Raw genomic sequence first — 20,374 nt, 5'->3', positions numbered from 1 at the left:
TGAACCCGAAAGCAGACAAGGAGAGATGGAACTGAATCTTAACAAAAAGCAAACCATTTATTAGGTTGAAAAAACATGAACACAAAACAAGGCCCAGCAAACAGGGGCGACAACTAAAACTAAAACCTACACTGGGAATAACTCAGTATGACTATGACAACTATGACAGGAAAAACATGAACATGAATCCGAGGAGGTGCATGCGAGAAACTCTGATGAAAAAACATGAACATGAACATGAACCTAAACAGAATCAGGAGATAACCTGAAACCCGGAATAATGTGAACGGAGGAAAACAGACACACCAGCACTGACCAGAGGAAGACAGCGGACTTAAATACACAGAAAATAAAAGGGGAAGTGGAAACACAGCTGACACAAATGAACCTGACACCACAGGGGAAGCAAAATGAAACACACTGAACATGGAAACACAACCCTTTCATAATAAAAGATGAAACAAGGAGAGACATAGACGTGTGATGGGCTGAGTTGAAAAAGCAGGAGGAGTCACAGGAATTATTACAAAAACATAGTTTTCATTTATCTAACCCAAAAAAGCTGTGATGGATGGCCTTCGCCTCACGGTAATGCACCAAAGCTTTTAATCCGCCACCCTCCAGCCCAGAGGACATAGTTGGACTGGCCATCGGGCATACTGGGCATTTGCCCGGTGGGCCGATGGTGATTTTTCGTTTTTTGGGCCAATGGGTTTTTTTTTCATTTTTTCCCCGTAACAGTATAAACACTGAAAGGTGGTGGATTGGCCAGATGCTGGGAGATGTGTAAAAATAATTCAATTGTTTGGTGGTGGCTATTGCGGAGCTTCCACAGATTCAGTAACATTAGCAAGTGGTGGAGGCCAGCAGATGCAACACGCTGGCAGGTGGATGACGGAAAGGCACGAGGAGCAGAGGCCGGAGGCGGTGAACTGAACTTCAGGTAAGAAGTTATGACCTGCAGTCTATCTGGGTCAGATATAAACCAAGTTTAGGTGGAGTTTATTTTCGTTGTGCTGACTTTTTACAGTCAGTTGCAATAACTCGTACTGCGTGAGCTAGCATGAAGGAGTTTCTATACAGCTGTTCGGTTGCTATGATGTTACTGATAGTGAACTTTATTTTATTCATAAGGTTAGTTAGTAGAGTTGCCAAAGGCTCCTTAAAAAATGGAATGGTCCCTCAATTCAGAGAAAATATTATGTGTTTTTGTATTGAGCTGAGAAGAGACACAGTTGTCCCGTACTTTAGCTAGAATGGGAAAAGACAAAAAGCTGGAGTTATTCTGTCTTTACGCTGCACAGCTGCCTCTTCTCTTAATCCCCCCCCCCCGCCTCCCTCTTCTGTTGCTACTTTGATCATGAAACTGATCAATGATCAGCTTGATCGGCTTTTCTCTCTTGTTTATTTATCTCCCACTTTGCGCCAGAAACAGGAATCAGAATACTTTATTGATTCTGATTCCTGTTTCTGGCGCAAAGTTGGAGATAAATAAACAAGAGAGAAAAGCCGCATCAGCTGATCATTGGAAACCAGCGGATGGTCACGCTAAACAACAGCAGCACGTTTAAGCTTGATCAGCTGTTGTTAGAATTTATTTAATATTAATTTCTAGTATCAGCTGATGTTTGCTGGAGCCACAGCTGTAAAGCTGCTGGTCATGATATCGGTTTGGATATGTGGTGAGAGGGAAACATGAAGATGAAACCAGGAGATGTCCTTACTGAATCATCAGAGCAGAACAGTGATGGAGAAACAGGTTTACCTTTTAGGTGACATGAATGAGTTGAAGGGAAGTTATGAACTGTTTCTGAGAGACAAATAACACCAGCATCCTTTTTCTAAGTAGCTGACAGCTGGTAACTGTGCAGGGGCGGATCTAGCAAAGTGTTGCCAGGGGGCCAGGTAGGGCATTAACAGGGAGAGGGGGTCACAAAGAAATACTTTTCTTTCTTATTCTCATTTCAAATATTTAGCTTTTATTAAATAATTATCTGAATCTTGCGAACAAAGTTTTTATCTGACGTAAAATGTATAGAGATCATACATATACCAAAAAGACAGTGTACATCACTGTCACAACAGCGTTTGTTTTCATTCAAAGGCTTTATGGCTTTAATACCTGGTGAGCTGGTCTGTAGTGAAAATGCCCAATTTTTTGTCCCAGTCCAGCCCTGCAGGTTAATACTGGCAGTGTCACCATGCCAGCTGACTGTATTTCATCATCAGCCAGTGTTGTTCTTTATACATCAATATTACCAAAGTTTACCATAAGGCAGCATAGAAAGTATTTACTTGCTTTCAGGTGTTATTCAAATGTTAGTCTTTTCATTTGTTTCCACACTTTTTTCCTGTTTCAAAATCAAACACCAGTTTGTGAGAAGATTATCTTCTTTTTTTTAATAGGCATTGGTTTTGCATTGGCATTGGCTAATTTGCCAATTGTATGTTAAAATGTTCGTATTTTAATATTAAAAAATGTTTTTGCCCAAAACATATGTGCACTACATGTCAGTAAAAATACTATGCAAATATTGATGTCCTTGACTGCTGAATAAACACTGACTGATTGTATCTCTTGTACTTTATCAACGCAGTATCTAAAAACTTTGCACCGTAGTGGTTAAAATCTCATTCTAATAAGAGTTAAAAGCGCATTCAGTTATTAGGTTTATAGGGTTATTGAATTATGGTTAACGGTTGGTAGAATTGTTTTTAACATTATCTGACAATTACATCTGGCACCCTTCTCCAAATCTGTGCCCCTACCTGGCCCCCCCCAACAAAAGATTTCTAGACACGCCACTGCTCGTTTACGGAGGGTGCAAAATGCGGCAGCTTGTGTTTTAACTGGCACTCGAAGGTTTGAGCACATCTCCCCTATTTTAGCTTCACTTCACTGGCTGCCCATTTCTTTTGGCATTCATTTTAAAATTCTTTTATTTGCCTTTAAAGCTCTCCATGACCTAGCTGCATCTTAACTCTCTGAGCTGCCACAGTCTTATAAACCCACCCGCTGTCTCAGGTCAGCTGATCAGCTGTTCCTGAATGTTCCAGGACTGAGCGCAAACTTAGAGGACATCGTGCTTTTGCTGTAGCATCTCTGAAACTGTGACACGATCTGCCTTTAGAGATTAGACAGGCTTCTTCTCTGCCTGTTCTTAAATCACTCCTGAAAACTCATCTCTTCACCCTGACCTTTGACACCTTGTAAGATGTTGGTTTTTAGTTTGAGTTTTTTAGTTTATTTTTGCTGTTTTATCTTGTTTTTAAATATAGGGCTGTTTAAATTTTTTATGTATTATGTGTTTTATTTTCTTACTGTTAAGTTTTATTCTATTGTTGGGTATTTTAAAGTGCTTTCTCAATAAAGATGGATTGGATTGGACTGGAAGATAAACACTTTAGTTTGCAGTACTGTGGTGAGTTCACAGTAAAGCACTGTGTTGGACTGGCGCACAGTGATTGTGGCGTTCATGGTCAGTGTTAGGTTACCTCAAGTACAGTGGATTCATTTGCATTTAAGCTGATGATGCTTCGATTAAGTCATCAAATTTCACCTTTATATCAGCTGTATAAGACAATTCTCAGGATACTGTTAGTGTAGGAAATGGAAAGACAACCAAGATATCTGTGAAACGTCTGCTTACATCTTGAATTCAGCTCCGGCGTATGTGGTAAGTTGTTAATGAGTGACTTTAATTTATTCTTTCTTCAGATGTGGCTATACACTCTACTGAGAATAAGCATACTGTCATGATATGAGTGGATCTTCAAAATAGACATCAAAATAGTTCATGGAGAAAATAAGTAGAAAAAGTAAAGATCTTCTTAGGAACAATACTGTTTGGATAATAATAACCATCATAAGCAACTGAATCATTTCAAGATGTATTTGCTCAAAAATTTATTACAAACACGTATTTAATTATCAACACAAGGAAAGTCAACAGTTTCTAGAACTCCAACAGGGGCAGGACTTGGAGGTACTGGGATTTCAGGAGGCAGCAGAATGGTACACTGGTCAGTGTCATTATTATTGACCGGTGATGGTGGATGGCCTTGGGGGGAGCTGAGAGGTAACTCAGACCTCTTATCTTCAGGACACGTAAAGCAAACATACTTCTTTTCAGCAGCTGGAGACTTAGAGACATCCCAAGTCATCAGCCTCATGCGTTTAGGCTGAGGCAAATGTTCCTCTTCATCCTCCACAGAAAAAACGCTTGAATATCTGCGCTTTCTGCCCAGACCTAACTCTGCAATGGGTGGAGGTGTCAGAGGCAGAGGAGACATTAAAAAGGCCAAATCATCATCCAGGGATGAACAATCATATTTAAAATCTGGATGCATGATCTTGTCTGTGTCCTTTGACTGAAAGCTGGCATCAGCAGGTGGAGGAACTGAAGAAAGTGGAACATCAGAACTCATCAGCCTCATGCGTTTAAGCATCAAATGTTCCTCTTCATCCTCCACAGAAAAAACAGCAGAATATCTTCGCTTTCTGCAGAGACGTAACTCTGCAGTGGGTGGAGGTCTCGGAGGCAGAGGAACATCAGTAGGACACATGAAAAACGTCACTTCATCATCCAGGGATGAACGATCATTTTTCAAATCTGGATGCATGATCTTGTTTGTGTCCTTTGAATGAAAGCTGTCATCAGCAGGTGGAGGAACTGAAGAAACTGGAACATCAGAACTCATCAGCCTCATGCGTTTAGGCATCAAATGTTCCTCTTCATCCTCCACAGAAAAAACAGTAGAATATCTGCGCTTTCTGCAGAGACGTAACTCTGCAGTGGGTGGAGGTCTCGGAGGCAGAGGAACATCAGTAGGACACATGAAAAACGCCACTTCATCATCCAGGGATGAACGATCATTTTTCAAATCTGGGTGAATGATCTTGTTTGTGTCCTTCGACTGAAAGCTGGCATCAGCAGGTGGTGGACTTGGGAGCTCACATGCAGGTGCACTGATAGGTCTGAACATGAAAGCGGGAACTTCATTGTCCAGAGCACAACGGTCTCCACTGGATGAGTGTGGGAGCTTCTCCTTTGCCTGTGGAGGAAGCAGACTTTGAGCCAAAGGGATCTCGTGTTGCAGAGGAACATTCAAGTCATCTGACGTTTTGCTCTGTTACATATTATTGTTGTTGTTGTTGGATTTTTCTTTAAAAATTCACGCGATTTAATGTTTAGAAACAGACACAGTGAAGGGTAACTTACCACAGCTCGAGCCATTTTAGGCGTCTGTCAAGGCAAAGACGCAGGATTTGGTTTCTCTGTGTAAGATTACAGGACAGTTGTCAGTTTCATTTTCAAGTCAGTTGGATAAATTCATATCAAACTTCTCAAACTGTATCATTAAAGCATTGTTTAGGTGGACAAATATGAAAGATATGAAGATAAAAACAGTAACAGCTGGCAATCAAGGGAAAACAACCTTATGAAAAAGGTCTTAATCATTATTGTTTAAAAGTAAATCTTTCAGTCCTTACTTCAGTGATTGTTTGAAGTCTCTGTGCTTGTTGTCAGTCGCAGATTTGTGTAAAATAGTTGCAGTTTGTGAATAAAGTTTGCAGGAGCTCCAAGGTTTGTCTGTTCAGTACCAAAGTAATGAGGAGACTGAGTGCAGGTTTGGAATCCTCAGTGACAGAAGAATGCAGCAATGTTTGAATTTGAATTTGTTATTGTTTTATTAACAACAACTACCAGGATCATGCCATAGCAACACAGTGATGCCCAGTCAAATGTCAGGTACAAGGGATAGCCCACATACACACCCAACAGCACAGTAAAGCAATGGGCACCAATGCCACCAGTCAGGCCTTAACAGTGGCGTGTCTAGAAAATTTTTGTTAGGGGGCCAGGTAGGGGCACAGATTTGGAGAAGGGTGCCAGATGTAATTGGCAGATAATGTTTAAAAAAAATTCTACCAACCGTTAACCATAATTCAATAATCTTATAAACCTAATAACCAAATGCGCTTTTAACTCTTATTAGAATGAGATTTTAACCACTACGGTGCAAAGTTTTTAGATACTGCGTTGATAAAAAGTACAAGAGACACAATCAGTCAGTGTTTATTCAGCAGTCAAGGACATCAATATTTGCATAGTATTTTTACTGACATGTAGTGCACATATGTTTTGGGCAAAAACATTTTTTAATATTAAAATACGAACATTTTAACATACAATTGGCAAATTAGCCAATGCCAATGCAAAACCAATGCCTATTAAAAAAAGAAGATAATCTTCTCACAAACTGGTGTTTGATTTTGAAACAGGAAAAAAGTGTGGAAACAACTGAAAAGACTAACATTTGAATAACACCTGAAAGCAAGTAAATACTTTCTATGCTGCCTTATGGTAAACTTTGGTAATACTGATGTATAAAGAACAACACTGGCTGATGATGAAATACAGTCAGCTGGCATGGTGACACTGCCAGTATTAACCTGCAGGGCTGGACTGGGACAAAAAATTGGGCATTTTCACTACAGACCAGCCCACCAGGTATTAAAGCCATAAAGCCTTTGAATGAAAACAAACGCTGTTGTGACAGTGATGTACACTGTCTTTTTGGTATATGTATGATTTCTATACATTTTACGTCAGATAAAAAATTTGTTCGCAAGATTCAGATAATTATTTAATAAAAGCTAAATATTTGAAATGAGAATAAGAAAGAAAAGTATTTCCTTGTGACCCCCTCTCCCTGTTAATGCCCTACCTGGCCCCCCTGGCAACACTTTGCTAGATCCGCCCCTGCACAGTTACCAGCTGTCAGCTACTTAGAAAAAGGATGCTGGTGTTATTTGTCTCTCAGAAACAGTTCATAACTTCCCTTCAACTCATTCATGTCACCTAAAAGGTAAACCTGTTTCTCCATCACAGCTCTGATGATTCAGTAAGGACATCTCCTGGTTTCATCTTCATGTTTCCCTCTCACCACATATACAAACCGATATCATGACCAGCAGCTTTTTTACAGCTGTGGCTCCAGCAAACATCAGCTGATACTAGAAATTAATCTTAAATAAATTCTAACAACAGCTGATTAAACGTGCTGCTGTTGTTTAGCGCGACATCCGCTGGTTTCCTGTTTCTGGCGCAAAGTGGGAGATAAATAAACAAGAGAGACGATCAGCTGATCATTGATCAGTTTCATGATTAAAGTAGTAACAGACGAGGGAGGGAGGGAGGGGGGGGGGATAAGAGAAGAGGCAGCTGTGCAGCGTAAATACAGAATAACTCCAGCTTTGTGTCTTTTCCCATTCTAGCTAAAGTACGGGACAAACTGCGTCTCTTCTCAGCTCAATACGAAACCCGTAATATTTTCTCTGAATGAGGGACCATTCCACTTTTTAAGGAGCCGTTGGCAACTCTACTAACTAACCTTATGAATAAAATAAAGTTCACTATCAGTAACATCATAGCAACCGAACAGCTGTATAGAAACTCCGTCATGCTAGCTCACGCAGTACGAGTTATTGTAACTGACTGTAAAAAGTCAGCACAACGAAAATAAACTCCACCTAAACTTGGTTTATATCTGACCCAGATAGACTGCAGGTCATAACTTCTTACCTCAAGTTCAGTTCACCTGACACTCGAACCGGCGGCTGCCTCGGGTCTCTGCTCCTCCTGCCTCCCCTTCCCTCATCCATCTGTTGCCTCTGTGGAAGCTCCCCCATAGCCACCACCAAACAACTGAGTTATTTTTACACATCGGCCAGCATCTGGCCAATCCACCACCTCTCATTGTTCATGCCATTACAAAAAAAATAAAAAAAAATAAGTCATCAGCCCACTGTGCAAATGTCCGATGGCTAGTCCAGCTATGTTAACTTGTTAATCTTTCGCTGAAAAAATGTTTTCTGTGGTGCCGTCTTTCGTGCTTGGCTCTCCTACCTTTGCTAACATGATGCTCATAGTGCAGAAGCCGGTGCTGCATTCACTTACCCTCAGACATCTGAGCTTCACTGTGAAGCCATAATCGTACATTTGATATTTCATTAAATTTTATTGTTTTAGCTTCGGGGTGGCACCTGGGGTGGCCAGTCTGGTTGGGGGGGTGGCCTGTGCCCCCCAAGGCCACCCCGCTGGACACGCCACTGTAAACGAGTAACGTATGAAGCACTGATCCCTATATAAAGTGCATTACAGTAATCCAGCCGAGTGCTAACAAAGGCGTGGATAACTGTCTCAAAGTGCTGCTGTGAAATAAATGTCTTTATTTTATCAGCTGCCTGAGCTGAAAGAAGCTTGATTTTACCACTGCCTTAATCTGGCTGACAAGCTTCAGGTCAGAGTTCACTTTGACCTCCAGGTTTGTCACAGCTGGTTTAACGTACTGTGTCAAGGTATCTAAATACACATTGGGGGTCTCAGTAGGGCTGCCAAGAGATTTGAACCCTGGTGGAGGAGACCTTCTCAATAAAAAAGTGTTTAAAAAAACGTTTACAGGCTGCAGTCAGTATGTGGTGCACTAAGAACAGAGTTAATGGTTTTAACCCTAGAACACTATCGCTGGGTGATTTACACCCGAGAAAATACATTTACATGATTTCTCACTCCTGCAGCTGTTTGCGTGTCGAGGAGTCTGTGCCATCACCAGGGAAGTCTCAAATGTCCCAGGAATGGGTGGACCAAACACCAGCTTTCCAGAGTCATTATTTTGTTTTAGGAGTTTTATTTTTCATTTTGTTAGACATGGCACAGTTGAAAGTAAAAGAAGACCACTCTAATTTGTCATGTGTTGTCATATTTTGATATATTTGATTACTTTTCATTGGTTATATTATACCGGGTAAAAATCACCCGGCATTAGTGATCGTGTTACTATTTATAGCGATAGTGTTCTAGGGTTAAATAAAACATGCAGGTTGCGACAGTTTGATGAAATAATGTCAGATAAGTGTTGTCTTTTGGTATCTTTTACAGGTTTTTGATATTGATGCCAACAGTCCTTTAGCATCTGGAATGACACTTGTAGCTTGTTTCCATTCACGCTCAGCTCGACAGCACTTGCGTCTGACAGCCTTCAGCCAGGGGTCAGATTTAGTTTTAGGCTGCCTGGTTCTTAACGGAGCCACAGTGTCCAAAGCAATCTGGTAGGTGGAATAAAACCATGAGCTCAGTTCCTCAGTCTGGCTGCACAAAAGCTCCGGGATTTTACAGTTCTGGTTAAAAACTGTTAAAAACTGCTCAGCAGTGGACGGGTCAAAAATACGACAGCGGCGAGCAGCAGCGCGGTTTAACTGAGGTACGGGCAAGAGGAACTTGAAGCATCACAGGACTGTGGTCAGAAAACACAGCATCACAAATCTCTACGTTAAAAACAGAAACAAACAGAAGAACTATGAGATAAAACAAGATCAAGTGTGTGTCCATGTTCATGTATGGGACTGACTGAATAGCACAAAGTTAGAATGCTTAGTCTGTTTTTTAGGCTATTTCACAATATGAAAATAAATAACTTATTAAAACAGATCATATACACATCCAATAACTAAGTGAAAATGATTGTTTTTGTTTTTTTATTTGCTAATCAAAGTGTCAGTGCAGTCAACCATCGTTTTTGTCCTCGTGCATTAGTTTTGATTTAGTTATCAAGTAAAATTTAATAGTAATTTTTTTACTTTGATTTTTGGGATGTAGGATGATCATTTTCATTTCTGTCTAACGCTGTGACGTCTTCTTGTTCCAGCATGATTTCTTTCTCATTGACATTTGATGGGTTTTCAAGGTGTTCCATTAACATTACATCTTATTTATTATAATTTTATATGTGCGTGACTTGGAGCATGAACCAGAAATATGCAAGCCTCGTGGAGGTTTTTTGTCTCTAAATGATCAAAATTAAAAATCTCAGTATCATCGGGACCTCATCCATCTAGTCGAGGAGCTGACCGCGGTCTAGACTACACTAAGCAGCAGCAGTGTACTCCTAGTATGTACAATGCATCACTATGAGACATAAATGCACACTTAGTGTGATGTATTCTTAACAACTTTGAATGATGGGGTATGAAGTGAGAGGCATTTAATGAACTGGAAGTGCTTCTCTGAGCCCTCACACACCCAAGACAGATTAGGAAGAGAGGGGAACCACCTTGCTGCATGAGTAGCTACGCGGTCAGGTTGACTTCCACATGGTTTGCTGGGGACGCTGCCATGTAGCCAGCCTGGCCTCAAATCCAAGACCCTGAAATGAGGAGAAACTCCAAGGTGTGAAATTGCATGTGTAAAAAATTGTAGGTTTAAGATAGCTTTTAAAAGTCCTGTGATAAACACCTGGATGAGCTTGATAATATCCCGAGGTCCGAGCACCTCTGGGTCAAACTCAACCTGAGCTTTGTTGGTTGCCAGTGCGACCGAAGCCATGAGGATCCCTCTGGTTAAGTTGAGCTTGGACTCGATGTTGTGGACACATGATGCGCACGTCATGCCTGTTATCTGCATGTGAAATACATGTGATGTGGAATTTGCACAAAATTCTGCATTATATGGTGTCCCGCAGACTTACAGTGAGGTCCAGCTTTCCATGTGCTACTGCATTATCCTCAATCACTTTGGCACCAAAGCCCAAGTCTTTGATGAGCTCAGTCACTGCAGTAGCATCCAGGACATGTGAATCATACTTCACCTCTGCCTTACCGGCCATTAGCGACACCAACACTGAGAAGATTCCTGGTTAACAAACACAGTACACTTTATCAACAATCTTCATCTCAATTCAAATGCCTCATCCCTGGAAGTCGCTCACCTCTGTGTTTGAGCAGGTTCCTCTCGATGTTGGACACACAGGAGGCACAGGTCATCCCCGTAACGCAGATGAAGCATTTCTGTGCTTTTATCTCAGGCGAACTTGCAGATGGTGCCTGTGAACCCGTCCCATTGCTGACTACAGGCCTGTTTGTTGACATGTCAGAAAGTCCAAAGCTTACAGGCTGGGACTTTTCATGACTCTGAACACTCTTTATAGGTTCTGAAAGGACAAAAAAATATGGAGGCGCCATATAAGTTTGTAGCTCTACAGATTTATGAGGCTCAACTTAGAATCTTCAATCACCATAGTCCAACTAGAAATTTTAAAAACTCATCCTATTCTCTTCCTGAAGGGAGGGAGGATATAATCTCTTTCATTCATTTTTTTTGTCTGTTTGTTAGCAGTGTGGCAACCAGAGTTTTCGAATTTTGTGTGATGGTAGATAGCAATAACCAATAGATACCAATAACAGCTCAAGGTGATTAAATTTTCAAGAAAATCGGTCAAAGTCAAGGTCATACCAGATGTGAAAGTTAGTAAAATCTTTATATCACCCATAATTTTTCAGATTTCACAGCAATATACTAGGCCCTGTGGGACATGAGTACCTAGGTTGGCTAAGTATTTAACATTGACATTTATTGTTTAAGGTCAAAGTTGACCTTGGAAAAAACACTTCAAGGAATAATATCAAGTAATATATCCTGTGAAAAGGCCTGGAGAGGCATCACAGTGACGCCATAAAGTTTTGCAAAATCACGCATGCATGAATATATCTTAAAATGTCAAACTTTCACAACTTATAGAAGACAAGGGTAAAGATATAAAACTTTAGTATGTAATGCTTCAAGGTCAACGGTCAGGTTCACACAAATTAGGAAAAAGCCTTATTTTCCATGGGTCATCTCCAAACTTTAAAGCAATAGGAACATAAGTTACTTGTTTGCTTGAACTCTTTAAAACATTGTATGCCTTCACAGTGAAACAAATGGATTAATGGATTGGATAACATGGTAGGAACTAACAACTCGGTCGTCAGAGAACATCTGCAGGTGGCATGATTCCCTGTTGTACTGGAAATATAAGGCGCACAAAGTAAACAGGAATGATTTTTGATTGTTTAATTCTCATATAGCTTCAAAGCACAGAATTGGAAACGAGCATGAATGGCATTTCTAAAGCAAGCTGGATTTATTTTATTTTTTTTACTTTAAGTCCACAATCTTCTCCCACACCTTCTGCTAAACAGATAATGCAGAAGAGAAAATAACCAAGCATTTGCTTAGTTTGAGAAATTTGGATAGACTTTTTTACAGCTCACTGGCATATGATATACAACCACATGATATATAACTTCTATCCCAATAAGAGGCCAATAGAGGCCAATAAAACCTGACACTGAGAGCTGAGCAAGATAAAGAGAAATTAAAGAATTTGTTCATAATCTGCCTGCATTAATCCCTCATCTTGGCAGGCTGTTTCTGCAATTAAAGCCCTGGTAAGGATAAGGGCTCTCAGAGTTTCACTGAGGAGTACAGTTGTCTGGTTCCCAGAGTAACCGTTGAGTTTCTGGTTTACTCTAAACAACATACCTCTTCTAAGAAACCCTTTAGATAGCATGTACACGATTTTACGGTTAATGGCAGACATTTCCTAAATGAAAGCAAACCCCTCCAAGGACATCAAACAATGAGTGCTTTTATACCTCGGGTGTAAAAACTAGTTCAAAGATACTTGAGTTCCCAACTCACTCCTTGCCTGACAGAAATACCAGATGAAGAGATGAGGTGCCACTGAGGCATGAGAGTTGTTTTTCATGTTCATCCCATTGGTCTGTGTATGCCTTTAATAATAATAATAATAATAATAAAGATTATTATTATTATTATTATTATTATTATTATTATTATTATTATTATTATATTGCATAAAATGTAGACTTTACTTTTTTACTTTTTACCTCTTGTTTCTGTCTTGCCCTGACACCTGAGATCAGCCAATACAGCAGTGGGCCATAACAAATTAAAAATTGGTCAGATGATCCAGCTGTGCTACTGTTCTTGCATCTCTGGTGAGAGGCACTGAGACCAGATGAGAGGATTTGGGGAAATGATGTACAAACTCAGAAATGGAAAGATAGGGATAGGGAAAAAATGCACCAACCTGTGCCAAATTCTACCCAAAATAAATTAAAATGCACAACTTCTTGTCCAAGCCTGATCAGCTGGAGTCAAGCTAACACCTGCTACCATGTGAACTAATGGGTAAGGTATCTAGTTCCTGAGTGTTTGTGTCCCTTTATGTTGGAGAAGTTTTGGGATCTTTAGGTTGTGATCTGGACCAAGTGCTGCGGAGCTCAAGTAAGATGTTAAAGAAAAACAGGATGGCAAAAACAAATGCTAACTGTTCCCTGGATGTTCAGTCAGTTGTCACCCTCACTATTTATTAAGATTTGACACACTGAAAAAGAAAACTGAAATAATCCTAAAATAATATATTTTTTAAAAGCTTCATTAAGCAAACATTTATTTTTGTTACCTACCTTTAACCTTCCTGCCTTCTTGGGACCTTTTTGTGCCACTGCTATGTGTTAAATGGCTGCCATTTCCACTGTGTTCAGTGGAATATAACCAAACTTGCCACAGGATAGTTTTTACCTGTCAATGTTAATATTCCAGTGTGAATTCCTTAAATCAGCCTAAAATGGCTTAGCAGCAGAAATCCCCACACCCATCACCCTGGGGACCATTTTCTGCCCATTGACTTCCATTATAAACGCTATTTTTCAACCCCAAATTATCATCATATGATTTTATTTTTTCTTCTTTTCTTGGATGTCAATGAAGACTCAGGGCCTTGAAGTTTTAATTTTTAAATTGCAAAAAAAATGCAAAAAAAATAATGGCAGGTCAAAATGTATGTTGGTGCCAATCTTTGGTCCATTTAAAGGCCTACTTATAATGACAATCACATATTACTTCAACTGGTTTTTTGTGGAAATATTTAGTTTCGTTTTTTGGTTTTTGGGGCTTATAACACAGGGCGCTCATGTAATAACACTGGGATTTGAAGGGTTAAAACAACGAAAATATAATTAAAACTTTACATGAATATTTCAGGGAGAAGTAGTTTTACAAGGTTGGCTAATTTAAAGTGGAATAAAATATGGATATATGGTCTTTTTATGGCGTGGCTGAGAATGACCCCTAGGGTGATGGGTGTGAGTTTTTTAAAGGATGGCAGGAGGGTTAAGTGAGGCGTCAAAGCCCATGTCCTCAATAGCTGCCCTGAGCTGCTCTGGCTCTGTCAAATAGGGATCAAAGGTTATTGTTCCCTTTTCCGCCTCCAGGGACACCGCTATGAACCGCACTCCAGTCATCTGAGAGATCCTCCCTTCTATTGTCTGCACACAAGAGCTGCAAGTCATCCCTCCAATCAAAATGGTTACAGTCTGGGTGGAGGCATCCACCTCCTTTTTCTGCCAGAAACTTAAATCTTCTACTGATGGGTCCTCAGATAACAAAGCAGTATCAAAGCCCATGTCCTCAATTTTGTCTCTCAGCTCTTCATGTGTGACTAGAAGAGGCTGAAAAACAATCAGCGCTGCTTTGTCCTGAAGAGACACCTGAATATGTGAAACCCCCTGCAGCTCCCCGATCTGTCCCTGAATGGACTGCACACAGGACTGCCAGTGCATACCATCCACCCTGATCTGCACCACAGACTCCACGCTGTATCCCAAGGTCTGTAGTTCCAGGGCGATCTCTTTGGTTGGAATAACTGAAGCATCATAGTCCACCTTGGCCAAACTGTTGGGTACAGACCATGTGACAGTAGAGCTGGGCGATAGAACGATAACGATATGTATCGCGATATAACTTTTACTCGATAGAGAAATTAAGCTATCGCGATAGACCTCGCCGCTCTTGTCCTCTTAAAAAAAAAAAAAAAAAAAAAAAAAGGTCAGCCGATCCAAATTCAGTAGCGCAGAGCTGAACCAATCACAGCCGCAGCGTCACGTCGCGTGACTTGCTACGTACAGCACAAGTGCCAAGCCGCACGTGTGTTTGTTTGGGAAGCAGCCAGCGGGTAATGGAGGAAATGAGTGTGCCGACTAGAAAAATCAACCGAGCGTGACCGAAGAGAAAACAGATAATGGTTCCAATGCCGGAGAGATTGTCGAACGGAAGAGCCAAAGAAGTTCCGTAGTGTGAAGGTATTTCGGCTATTTCAAGTCTGACAAAAAACAGAGTAGCGTGCACTGTAAATTGTGCTGAAAGCAAGTCTGGAAATACAATAAACTGGTGCATGCGTCACACTGTGCGCCGCGTTATTGTTTCGGTGAAATGAATTTCTACAATACTGTTACTGTTAATTCTACTCTCTGCAGTGTTTAAATGCTTACATATACACACAGTTACTGTCCCTCCACACATACGACTCGGTTCTGCTTCTATGCCGCAGCTTTGTTTACTTTTTCCCACCGAGGCTTCTAGACTTCTGATTGGCCAACATTTCTGCACGGTTAGGAATCTAGCGCCACCTGCTGCTTTGGCATGTTCATAGCAGCGTTTTCCTTCATTTCTGCCTTTATGTGTGGACGGGATTATTTTTTAAAACGTAAACGTAAAATCTCAGTTTTCAAAAATACCCGTGTACGTGTGGACATAGCCTCAGTCTCTGACTGGAAGCGCTAATTCGTCATTCGGCTTTTGTCAGACTAAAGTAACTGTTAAAACTGTTTGAAAAGCTCAGCTATACAACAAGGAGAGATTGAGAATTTTCTTTTAGTTCTCAGTTTATTTGATATTGACAAAAGTTAGTCAGTTTTGTCTGTTCTTCTGTTGAACTTATTATGGGAAATAAATATTTAAAAACAAGCTGCTGATTATTTCACATTTTACTTGTGAGCAACGGCACATTTAAATCTTACAAATATAGTTATTTGGCTTATATCGTGATAGATATCGTTATCGCCTGAAATGAAAAAAACATATCGTGATATGAAAAAATCTCATATCGCCCAGCTCTATGTGACAGCAATTATTCCATTCAGGCTGCAGATTCTGGTTTGGATGATGTGGACCTCATGCTCAGAGGTGATCCGCTGAAGTTTAAAAGATGCTCTTGAGGCAGCTTTAGGTGGAGGGCAGAGCTCAGTTTGGCTCCCATACTCGTAGGCCAGGTTTTCAAAGCCTTGTTTCTCAATGTCATGGTCATTCTCCTGGAAGGACAACAGAAGAGCATATCAATTCAGCATTTTTTTTATTTTTGGAAATGTAGGGAAAATAATTATTACAATTTATCTTAAAATTACAATATCTTAGGTCATATTTTAAGAATAAAGGCCGTCTTTACAGAATGCTATTATTAAGATATGTAGTAAGACAGAAGGATAAGATCCAGAAACTGTAGTGTAAGGTAATTCTATCAGGCTTCTGCTATTTGACGTCTGTGAGCATCAGAACTGGAACATCACAGCAACTCTGACCTAAATTATTCAGATGACACAAAGCTCTACATATAAGCGTCACCACACATTTAAAAGCCCCTAAAAAGTGCTTTGCACATATCAGTTATATATATATATATATATATATATTAGGGGTGCAACGATACACAAAATTCACGGTTCGGTTCGGTTCGATACTTTGGTGTCACAGTTCGATATTTTTTCGATACAAAAAAAATGTTCATGCATTTTTAATTTGTCATTTATTAAAATTATAAATATATATTTTAACTCAAAAGTACAGTTTTTAAATTTAACCCTAACCCTTGTGCGTGTTTTTTATTTTGACAGCGAATGCGCACCTGCGGACCACTTATGTGCAGCCCTGGTTATTTAGCTCGTCATATTGCAGCCACAGAAATTATTTTGTCCATGAAACCATAAAGCTGCACTTTCTTTTTGCCTTATAGTCTGATTTGTCATAACTTCTCCGTTTTGTGGTAAGCTTTTCTTTGGCTGTCACTTCTTCACCCTGACCTGTCTTGTTTGGCTCAGCAGAACTGAAATGCTTTTACACACTCACTCACATAAGCTCAGCGATTCTCTGCGCGATCAACCTCTCACATGTTTAAGCTTGCTGCGGGAGATTTCACTTGTCATGTTTGCATAGTAAGCTAACGATTAATAAGACGATGTCAGAGGAATTGGTGCACAAATTATCATCACTCACAGATCAGTGCTGTCGCTCTCTATACACAGTTCACACGATTGCAAAGTGAAAGCAAAAAAACAAGCGCAAATTCAAACGCGATTTCAATATGTCACATATTGACAGTGGCTCACCGATGCCAATGACATAATTACCCAGCTACATTTCTGAAAGAATGCAAAAGCATTGACATATATTTTTCCTTCCTACAATAGCCCGACGGGCAGGGAAGAGAAAGATTTTGGTAGCCCGACTGAAAAAATCGCTAGCCCCAGGATGTCAGGCTAGCGATATTGCAAGCCCTGTATCTGATTGAGGAATCACTCATCTTTGGAAAAGAGAGTTTATTACAGAGAAATGTCTCTTTCCAAAATAAAAGCTATACTATCCGCTTCTTCTGGGCTATATTCTCAGCAGCATAAGGAGAATCATGTGCTAACAGCTGTCTAAATGACTCGGCTAAAGTTAGTAGCATGCTTGTTTTTGTCTTTGCACTAGGATGATGTCGGCGTAAATGTGCAGTCATATTCGTTGTGTTCCCACTAGTGCTTTCAGGTTAATCTCGTTGAAATGACCTTAACACCACAACACGGCAAATCTCCGTTAACGAGCTACCGCAGATCGCCCCGTGCATGGGGCTAGACGGCCAACACGTTAACGAGCTAACTGCGCTAACACACTAGTTCCCACCCATGTAATTGAGCATTGCATGGCACATCCAACATACTGTTTTACTTTAGTCCATGACTCGCTTACCTTCAGGGTCATACGTCACATGAAAACCAAAATAATTCCAAACGCCAGATCTGAATGAGGGTGGGGGAGGTGCCCTGCGCTCTTCCTTCTGACTATGCTGTCTGTGTGGAGCACTCAGTGGATCTGCGCTCGACAGTGCAGCCTAGGCGGAGTAGTCGAACGCAGATTCACTGAGCGCTCCACACAGACAGCATCGTCAGAAGGAAAGTTGATAAAATAAATTACAAATGTTGTATTGTTCGATACATATGCGTACCGAACCGAAAGCACTGTATCGAACGGTTCAATATCGATACGAATATCGTTGCACCCCTAATATATATATATATATATATATATATATATATATATATATATATATATATATATATATACCTATATATATACTATCCATGGACCACTTCTACTTTTAATGCTACTGCAAATAACCACAAACCCACAATCCCTGGCTTACTTTGTCCATTAGATCACTGGGGCCACACATTAAGCCACATTGCTGGGCATTGTTCAGTACACAGTTTATACATTGCAGAATGTGGGGAAATACCAACTGTTTTCCAACTGTCATGAGATTCTTGTTGGAACTTGTCTTGTTGTTCTTTCTTGGGATATAGATTTTCTCAGATAAAGTGAACTCATCAAGTATTTAATAAGTATTAACCACATTATATTAAGCTGCATTTTGCATTTGGTTTGTTGACATGCCACATTTATGTTGAATTCCTTGGTGCTTCATGTTGCATATTCATGTTGCTGTTGTGACTGTATTAGTGGCTCAAGAACAAAGACTTCACAAGACCTCAAATACACTTGTAAGTATGACAACCCTGTTTCTGCTAGTCTTTTAAGTCCTCAGCTGAGAAACAACATGAATTTTTACTTAGCTTTACAGTTCCTAAAGCCAGCCACTGTTTAATCCTATGAAAAGCCCCTGTCTGACCCCAGTAAGCTAACAGAAATCATTTACAGGGTAAGACCCTAAAAGCAAAGTTTTATTTATATGAGTTTGACTAAAAGCCTTGAACCCTGACCTGGTGTATTTTGTACTTTTTTAACTACAATCTTAACATTGTAGTGAAAACCAACAACCACAGAATTAATTTGTAGTCCTATTGTTAGTCACGTTGTGCATTCAGATTGTGGCCATGTCAGAAAAGAGTCAACAACTTTCCAAAAGCAAATATGTGAGTCAATGTTTAATCCTGGGTGAATTGGCTTCTTCTTTACACAGAAAACTGCTTTAAAATACACGTTTTTGGTACCTCTCAAGTGCAATCTAAGACATTTATGGATTGAAAAATGAGATGCTAGATAGATGGCTCAAACACTACTGGACACTTTAAATCCACTATAAGGCTGTCATGTCAGGAGACCACATGATTGGCCCTTCACCTAAGCCTCCCAGCATGACTCTGCTTAAAGACATCTCATTGAACTGAGGGGAAAAGTCAACCCTTATAAAAAAGAAAATTAAGCAGAGTTGCACTTGCATTAACATCATTTTATCCATTTCATCACAAACACAATGCACAACAATTTCTATTACAACACAACAGATGTCTCTGATTTAGAGAATAATCAGTGGGAATCTGTGCATTGAGTTCAACTTCTATTTTGTGTTAAAGCAAAAGCAAACACTGCAATGTTGACTCATGATCAAACTGCAGCAGCACTGAAATAAATCACACAGGAGAAATTTTACAAATTTCACACCATCTTTTACATTTCCAGTGTTCTCATACCAGTCCATTACTGTATACATGCTGCAAAAAATATACAAGTGCATTTGTATCACAGTCTACTTAAGCTCAATGCAAAGCTCACTGCCTGGTAAATATAGAGAATTTAACTGACTAAACTGACATGTTGTCATCCTTTTCACATGCTACATAACTACTCTTTGTAAATAGACCTACATACTAACTGCATCATACGGAAGACTATTTGAACGTTGACACTGAGGATTGGAAAATGTTATTCCCATGTTAACCTTGATTCTGTGATATTTAAATGAGAAGTTAATAAACAATAATCAGATGTAAGTACATTCAAGCAGGAATAAGAACCTCCAAGTACCTGTTAAACTGTGTTATTTGTCAAATGACAATTTTTAAAAAATCTTTAATCAAAAATAAATAAATAGGTGATTCTACCCTTTGGAAAAAGGCAAGCTTTTTACCCTTATTTAAGTGAATAAGCTTAAATAAACTAACATTCCAAAATGCACAATCTGCTGCCTACCTGCATCATGAGCACCTGCGTCACGCCGTAACTGCATGTTATGTAAATATGTTCTTTCAGGTGTCATGGTCTTATACCAGACTTTTTTTTTTTGGTTTTTTTTTTTAACAGGCACTATTGACTCGGTAGATGTTGCACCAATCAGATCCATCAACTGAGGTAATCTACCTGTTAACATCAGGCTCATGTCATTGATTGGTTTTAGGTTTAGTATTAAGGTACGGGGACTGGAAATGTTTGTTAGTGCAGTAATCAAAAGGGCCAGTTTAGTAGAAAGTGATTAATATATTGCAGTTATTAACAAGAATGCAAGAGGAGCATTGGTTTCTTTTTTATTTATTTTTTTTAGTAATTTAATTAATACTTTAGTTTGAAATTCATAAAGCTCATGTCCATCAAACATATAACACCATTACCATTTGAGAAATGAAAAACGCTACATT

General features: G+C 39.7%; 1 protein-coding gene across 5 annotated transcripts; it reads right to left on the bottom strand.

Moving 5' to 3' along the window:
* Positions 1–3,919: 3,919 nt before the first annotated feature.
* LOC113017725 (copper-transporting ATPase 2-like) lies at positions 3,920–19,994 on the bottom strand. 5 transcript variants are annotated; one of them, XR_003271554.1, is made up of 10 exons: positions 19,932–19,994; positions 15,807–15,997; positions 14,473–14,600; positions 10,771–10,992; positions 10,531–10,694; positions 10,299–10,460; positions 10,117–10,209; positions 5,495–5,594; positions 5,223–5,278; positions 4,094–5,055 (listed from the first exon to the last, which is right to left on the bottom strand). XR_003271554.1 is itself a non-coding variant. In XM_026160838.1 (8 exons), the coding sequence occupies exons 1-7, from the start codon at positions 19,938–19,940 to the stop codon at positions 10,141–10,143; spliced, it is 945 nt and encodes a 314-aa protein (XP_026016623.1). In that variant the 5' UTR covers positions 19,941–19,994; the 3' UTR covers positions 7,649–7,678; positions 10,117–10,140. The 5 variants fall into 5 exon arrangements, 3 of the variants coding, with proteins under 3 accessions (XP_026016621.1, XP_026016622.1, XP_026016623.1); XR_003271555.1 differs by lacking the exon at positions 5,495–5,594; XM_026160838.1 differs by lacking the exons at positions 4,094–5,055; positions 5,223–5,278; positions 5,495–5,594 and adding an exon at positions 7,649–7,678.
* Between the last annotated feature and the right edge of the window lie 380 nt (positions 19,995–20,374).

The sequence above is a fragment of the Astatotilapia calliptera genome, unplaced genomic scaffold, assembly GCF_900246225.1.
Source record: "Astatotilapia calliptera unplaced genomic scaffold, fAstCal1.2 U_scaffold_199, whole genome shotgun sequence".
NCBI classification, from domain to species: domain Eukaryota; kingdom Metazoa; phylum Chordata; class Actinopteri; order Cichliformes; family Cichlidae; genus Astatotilapia; species Astatotilapia calliptera.
This window is presented reverse-complemented; position numbering and strand designations above follow the sequence as displayed.